Source organism: Nicotiana sylvestris, chromosome 2, assembly GCF_000393655.2.
Source record: "Nicotiana sylvestris chromosome 2, ASM39365v2, whole genome shotgun sequence".
Lineage (NCBI taxonomy): Eukaryota > Viridiplantae > Streptophyta > Magnoliopsida > Solanales > Solanaceae > Nicotiana > Nicotiana sylvestris.
In genome coordinates, this window is record NC_091058.1 from 28,012,790 (window position 1) to 28,020,615 (window position 7,826).

The 7,826-nt window shown below is 32.2% G+C and overlaps 1 protein-coding gene across 1 annotated transcript; it reads right to left on the reverse strand.

Moving 5' to 3' along the window:
* Window positions 1-528: 528 nt before the first annotated feature.
* On the reverse strand, window positions 529-3,882 carry LOC104247094 (putative F-box protein At1g49610). Its single transcript, XM_009803039.2, has 3 exons — window positions 2,936-3,882; window positions 1,920-2,096; window positions 529-1,216 (listed from the first exon to the last, which is right to left on the reverse strand). The coding sequence occupies exons 1-3, from the start codon at window positions 3,839-3,841 to the stop codon at window positions 902-904; spliced, it is 1,398 nt and encodes a 465-aa protein (XP_009801341.1). The 5' UTR covers window positions 3,842-3,882; the 3' UTR covers window positions 529-901.
* Window positions 3,883-7,826: the final 3,944 nt, after the last annotated feature.

The window sequence follows — 7,826 nt, forward strand, 5'->3', positions numbered from 1 at the left end:
CGCCACGTGTCAAATGACGTGGCGCGCCAAGTCAAATGGAAGGGCCAATATGACCATGCCACGTGTCAAAATGACAAGGCATGTCCAGTCACGCTAAAAGGCCAATGAAATCGCCCCACATGTGCAAGTGACATGTTCTGGCCAATCAAATGCAGCCATATAACACTTCAATTTGATTGGTCGGAAAGAGTTTGTTCTTATCACAACTCTTCCCTTCCACAACTATAAACAGGGGTCTTCATAACTCAGAAAAGCTATCAGAAGTTATAACAAGAAGCAAGTAAGAGCTCGTGGATCAAACGCTGCAAATTTCTCCACAAGTTTCAGGCTTCAAGTTCAAGTTCAAGAAATCAAGTGCAAGTTTAAGAACGAAGAACAAATCAAGGTCAAGTTCAAGCAATCAAGCTCAAAAACAAGATCATCGTTCGAGGCAACAAATATATATTCAAGATCAAGCTCAAAGGCCCTTGAATTTATTTACTATTGAAAAGTAGAATCATAGGATTCATAGAGATTGTACACTCATAATATTCGAAATAAAATACTACGATTGTTGTGATATTTTTCGGTCTTGATTTTATTTTCTTGACGCTAATTTATTGTCTACAGGTACAAATTGAATGAGAAGGAAAAATGATGAAATACTAGGAAAAATCTCTGAGTATAATTAGCTAATCCAGATCACTGACAAGGGTTTCTTAGAAACATCCTTCATCAACATACTGAATTCTATAACCCAAAAAAATATTATACTATGGTACTCTCAAACTTGCTTAACGTAAACCAAAAAAAAAAAAAAAGCAGCACGGTGCACTAAGCTCTTGCTATGCGCCGGTCTAGGGAAGGACCGGACCACAAGTATCTATTGCTTAATGTAGAACAAGAAGCGAAAAATGAAGAGTTAGTTGTTGAACAAAATCACTGCATTCCTTGAGCGTTTTTGCACCATTAATAAACTTTCAGCCACAAACTCATCTGATGCATCACGAATCGAGGAGTTCTGGTGTCCAGATCTCCATTCAATAACCATCTCCTCAAGGTTAGCACATACCAAAAGAAGATCGCGCAGGAACAGGACTTCTTGACCAGAACGCATTCCTTCGAAGCAACAAATCCTAATCTTTTTAAGGTGAAGACCACAATTTTTAGAAAGCATAGACAGTTGACACCTTCCTCCAACAGAGTAAACATCATATACAATTGGAATAAAGCAAGCCTGCAAATGGAAACTCTATTAGAGCAAAGATCACCAGTCCATATTAAGAGCATTAACAACAACAACAACAACAAAAACAAACCCAGTGTATCCCATAAATAGGGGGTCTGGGGAGGATATTATGTACACAACCTTATCCCTACCTTATGCAGGTACAGAGGCTTTTTCCGGTAGACCATCGGCTCCAAGCAAGCATGCAAATCACAACAGTATAGAGAAAGTATACAATAGTGTAAAAGTTGAGCATTAAGTGGGTTAAGAAAAATGACTTCTATTAAATATACCCATCCATATATTTTGGCCTACGGAATAGGGCGGGAGGATATCTGGGTAGTAGGCAAGATAAAATAATAGAGTCAAGCGGCAGATTCAAATTCAAGATTTAATCTTAGTGGGTCCAAGGGTCTGAGTTCTTTGGGATTATGAGTTCAATATCTATAATATGTTTAAGGAGTTTTCGCATAAAAATATTTATGGTATAAGCCAAAATGGTCTGTCCGATTGAACCCATATTCACAACTATAAATCCGCCCCAGCCTGATTATATATTATCAAAATGTTAACTATAACATACATACTATAAGGAGAGAGCATTTGAAATTTTGAATATATTCGTTACAATTTACCAATTGAATGGATGCATTGCATGAATAAGTGAAAAGCCAGGTATGATAGTAGCAAATGCTTCAGACGGAAAACAAACCTCAAACTCAAAGTAGGGTGGGGCCATATGTATGATTAACGTCCGAAGGTTGGAAGAACTTTGTAGTATGCGTACAATGCCAGGGAGATACCGCTCCTGGATGGGAGTATGCAGTGTCAAACACTCATAACTGCTCATGGAAAACGGCAAAATGTTCATAGGCCAAGATGACATGACCTTCAAGACGGACGAAAATAAATCCAATTAGCAACATATCCAACCACCACCACTACCAACAATAACCCATTAGAATCCCACCAGTGGGCAGCAACATATCCAACCATCCAGCAAAAGTATAATAGTCTTTCTATATCTCAGAGCACAAAAACTAAACAAGTAGTACATCTCTAACCTTCTGAAATACCAGAATGACCAGTTACTATAGTTTATTACCAAAGAATATAATACTACACTGTCCATTTTGCGACACTAGACACTAATAAGCAAATTAGGCAAGTATTGATCCAATTAATGAAGAATTAACTCAAATAGTACACTCAAGTATCAGAAGTCAGGAGACTAAGTACAATATTGCTTGAGACAGATGAACCAAATAGTACACTTCCAACATAAAGGATTAAATAGGTTCACTTTGCTAACTGGGAAAAAATTACAAGACGGGGGCTAGGCAATAATCATAAACTCCAAAACACACAAATATACCAACTCCTTGATGCAATATGTGCATTATACAAGCAGAAAGTTTGCAGCATATCCATATTTGAGAATCATTCAATCAAGGAACAAACACACAGATAAGCTGAAACCAACAACAACAAATCCAGCGTAATCCCACAAAGTAGGGTCTCGGGGTGGAATGTACGCAGACCTTACCCCTAACTTACGAAGGTAGAGAGGTGTAAGGCGGAGAGTATGTTTTCAATAGACCCCGGCTCAAGCAACAGATAAGCTGAAACCAATCGTTTAAAAAAGAGAACTTTTTATGCTCCAAGAACAAAATTTGCAAATAAAAATTTATTAAAAAAAAAAAAAGAATTCAAACAAAAAGCACAAACCTCAATGCACCATGTCCCTAACATAACATCCTTGACATGCCTTAAACTCCCAATCATGCCCATCAACATATCAACATAGTTGACACGTTCCTCATCCTTAGTAAACTGAAAATCAAGCTTAACAGAAACACAACTCATCACATTCTTCAACTGAATATTATTCATTCTTCTAAAACATCCCTTTAACTCCAACACCTTAACACAAGGTGCTTCAATTTCCACTACTTCAAAATCCAATAACATACTATTCTTCTTCACTGCTTCCCCATTATACCCATTCACCACCAATTTACTCACTTTTCCACCGACCAAATCCAAACGCTTAAAACCCCAACAATTATCCAACTCCAACAACTCCAAACACGGGCTCCCAAAAACAACTTTCCTCACCATATCATCACAAAATTCGATCGACCCAATTCTTAATTCCCTCAAAGAATCCCATCTGAAAACCTCAACTTTATCAAACTTACAACCAACCCAATTCACTTTTTCAATAAAAGGGTTTGAAAATAATCTCTTAGGCAACTTATACAGATCCTCAGCATCACTGGATAAAATCAAGTTGAGTTCTTTGACTTTATGGGTGATGGCAAAAAGGACCCAGACAGTAACATCGGATGAGAAACACCGTTTGAAGGGGAAATCAAGGTGGAGTTTTGATATGCTGCTGTTGTTACAGTGCAAGTTTATAAGGGATTTGTCAACAAAAGAAGCGAATTTTTTCAAAGAGATGAAATCTTTGGGACGGTGAATGAAATTGAGGGAGGTGGAGAAGGACCAGAGAGGTCTCCATTGCTTGCAGAGGAGGGTGGTGCGAACGACGTCGTCGAAGGGGAGAAAAGAGAGAATGTGAAGCAGAACTGAGTCCGGCAACGAAGAGAATCGGTCTGAAGCTACACCCATTTTTTTTGGTTTTGGAGTTTGGACCGAAAAAAAGTTTTTAATTTTCTTTTGCTTTTGGGGGTTTTGAGGTTTTTCTTCTTATCAACGCCAAAGACCACGTTTATATTGGGTCGGGTCGAGTCGAGTCGGGTCTTTCCGTTCCGTTTCTTATTTGCTCCTACTTTGTTTATAAGAAGAAAATAATTTGTGTCAATATAAAATTATATTTGGATACTATAATCTTCTATCTATATATATATTAAAGGAATAAAGTTACCATATATAATTGACATTGTGCTTAAGCCAAGTGGCAAGCTAGTAAATGCCAATAGTAAATGATAACTTTATTTCATATTTTACTAGGTTAGTCAAATAGAAATACAAATATATATATAAAAAAACTGAATTTGAATTATCTTTTAATTCTAAATTTATAGATAAAGTCTTAAAATTTTGATTTAAAATAAAAAAAAAATTATCTTTTGTTATCATGTTATCATACTTAATTCAATTAATGATCATATTCAATCATGTTAGGAACTTTTGTTATCTTTTCTAATTATTTAAATGCTACTTTGTTTCTGGCAAAAAAAAAAACTGAATATAACTATAAAATTCTTTCACATTTAAAACCCTATAATTATAGTTCAAAATTATACTTGGCAATTTAAAGACAAGTACATGCAATGTTATATAACAACAATCAACTAATCTAATATTTAATGATTCAAAGAACAAAAAATATGTATACATAGCATATTCAAAATTCAAAATATGTGGCTAGAGATATCAATAAACTCAAAATGGAGTCATACTGAAATGAAGTTTCACCGGCTAAAGAATCATTTAAATTTTAGATAGCCGAATAAAGTGAATTTTAAATTAAGGATAATATCTTCACTTGCCATGATGAAGATAATCATTATTAAAATATATATAAAGCTTTAGAAATTGAAATTTCAAAATAAAAATACTTTTTAAAAAAAAAAAATAACATACCAAATAAGAGCTTAAGTTGTAGTAAAAGAGTCGCATCGTAACCAAAGAATCGTTCATATTGTGTCAATCTTTGTGCTTTGCCATAAATAAGAGTTATTATTTCGCTTTGTGACTATTTTTAGGTTCCAATGAAACCAATGAGAATGGTACAAAAATAAAATTATCACTACGAGATTTGAGAAAATGTTAGTTTTGAATAAAAGGATAATTTTGAATTTATAGATAAAGTTTTAAATTTGAATTAATATAAAAAATTATCTTTTGTTATCATGTTATCATACTTAGTTCGGTTAATGATTATGTGCAATCATGTTAGAAATTTTTGTTATCTTTTCTAATTATTTAAAAACTACTTTGCCTCTCATATAACTATAAAATTCTTTCACATTTTAAAAACTATAATTGTAGTGCTTTTTAAAAAAAAAATAAATGTAATATATAGGGTACACTTCTATGTTTATCAAAAAAACAAAAAAGAGTTTAAAAATCGAATAAAAATTTACTTACATATATAATGAAGTGAACCTGCATGTTGGAGAAAGAAACATCACAAAAAGCATCCAATATTCATTTTTTTTTTTTTTGAAGAATGTTTGTTTGAAGAGTCAATTTGCATAAATGGACATCAAGCAAATAACAAACTTTGATGGTACAATTGCTATCATTAATTTCAATTTAGGACCTTTGAGGAATTAAAAGGGTATAAGCTGAAACCTCTTTAAGCCAACATTGCAAGTGTATAATATTTTTTTCGCGGAAGAATATTAGTTTTGAATCATTAGATTATGTGAAAGTTTTTTTTCTCAAATTTAACAAGAGGAATATTGGTTTCTAATTGATAGTCTCTGTAGCAATTTTCAAATGTAACAAGAAGTATATTTAAAATCTGTATATATAGGGCATTCAAAATTCAAAATTTGTGGAGAGATATCGATAAACTCAAAGTGAAATCACACTGAAATAAAGTTTCATTGGCTAAAGGATCATTAAAATTTTTAGATAGCCAAATAAAATGAATTCTAAATTAAGGATAATTTTTTCACTTGCATCATTATAAAGATAATCATTATTGAAAATATATAAACTCTTAGAAATTGAAATTTTAAATAGAAATACTTTTTTTTTAAAATAATAACCTACCAAATAAAAGTTCAAGTCGTAGTAAAAGAGTCACGTCGTAACCAAAAAAAATTTCATATTAAACATTTGTGCTTTGCCATAAATATGAGTTATTATTTCGCTTTGTGAAATTTTTAGGTTCCAATGACACCAATTATAGTGCAAAAATAAAATTATAAATACGAGATTTGAAAAAAATGTTAGCCTTTTTTCATGTAATACTTCCTAATTAATATCTAACGATTATCTATAATTATCTAGAAGGTTTAAATTTTAAGGTTATTTACATATAATTCAAATAACTCAGATATTTAACATGGTTAATGTCAAATATCAAAATAGAGTCATACCGGGGAAAAAATGCAGTGGCTATTTTTTTAAAATTTTTAGATAGCCGACTAAAATGAACTTTGAATTAAGGATAATATTTTCACTTACATTATTATAAAAAATAATTATTATTGACAAATAAAGTTTTAGAAACTGAAATTTTAAAATAAAAATATTTTTTGAAAGATATTAACACACCAAATAAGAGTTCAAGTAGTAGTAAAAGAGTTAAGTTGTATCCAAAGTGTCCTTCATAGTCTCAACCTTTAATTTTTTTGCCATAAGTATGAGTTATTATTTTGTTTCCTGATTATTTCTAGGATCCAATGACACAAACAAGAATTATACCCAAAAAGAAAAATAGAGTTATAACTAGGAGATTTGATTTGACAAATGGTTAATCTTTTTCATGTAATATTTCTTAATTAATATTTAATGATTATCTATATTTATCGAGAATGTTTAAATTATAAGATTATTTAAATACAATTCAAATAACTCAAATAATTGACATGATTAGTGTCCGCGCATTCGCGCGAGTGCTAATGCTAGTAGCTTATTGACAGTTGGAATCAAACGAGTTTGAATTGTAGATGGTGAAAATTCATAGAATTGACTTTAATTATATTAGGAGTCATATATTGATATATTGTTATTGTTGTTGTTGCTATAATGTATTATTGTAGATGTGGATTACATTAATACACAATTCTGTACGCATAGATGGACAGTATCTAATTTTGAGATCTCCCAATCTCATTTTTATTTCCTAGTCCTACTAAAAGAAAAATGAGTTCGACTTGAGAAAAGCCAGAAATAATAGTCGATCAAATTCACTGTTTACTTTTTTTAACCGGGATACATAGATTAAACATTAATTAACATAGTTATACACATATTATACATAAATTATGCATATATTATACATCCGCCGGCTATTTTTTTATTAAGAGATTAAGTGCACAACTATTTGGGTTAGTTCTTCTAATCCCCTCCCCTCCGTCAAGACAAATGCTTATTTATATATAACCGCTCTCAAAATAATAACCAAAAAAAATTTATGCATTTTTATGGCTACTGGATGTAAATAATTTTGACCACAGACTAAAAATATTCTTTGCCCATCATTAATGGAGAATTTATAGTAGACAACTATGTGGAAAACGAGATTACTAGGTATTAAAATTCCCAGTTCCAAAAGTTTTGTGCCTTTGTGGAGTTCAATTAACTTTCAACGTGTAGAATTCACTGGCCAGTTCGTGAAAGCTAGTCTTTCCCAAGTTTTGTATATACTTTAAAATCTACTCAAAAATATAGATTTGCTAACGAAAGGACACATAAAAGAATAACACGAGTTTACTTCCTTGTGCGCGACAAATAACAATTATAGCACAAAAATGCCAAAAAGCCAACAAAAGAAAGGGGATTTATTACAAAATGGAAAAAAGGATGGCTATCTCGACCAGTTATCAAAGAAAAGATGATTGTTAATTAGATGGAGCAAATATAGAGCCCCCCGCCCTCCCCCCCGCCCCCCCCCCCCAAAAAAAAAAAAAAG

Bases quoted from the DNA above. Each gene is read 5' to 3' on its own strand.
- LOC104247094 (XM_009803039.2), bottom strand. From the start codon at position 3,841: ATGGGTGTAGCTTCAGACCGATTCTCTTCGTTGCCGGACTCAGTTCTG. The intron at 2,097-2,935 runs GTTTGTGCTTTT...TCCGTCTTGAAG, and splicing joins TAGGGACATGGTGCATTGAG to GTCATGTCATCTTGGCCTAT. The intron at 1,217-1,919 runs GTTTGTTTTCCG...TTCCATTTGCAG, and splicing joins CACCCTACTTTGAGTTTGAG to GCTTGCTTTATTCCAATTGT.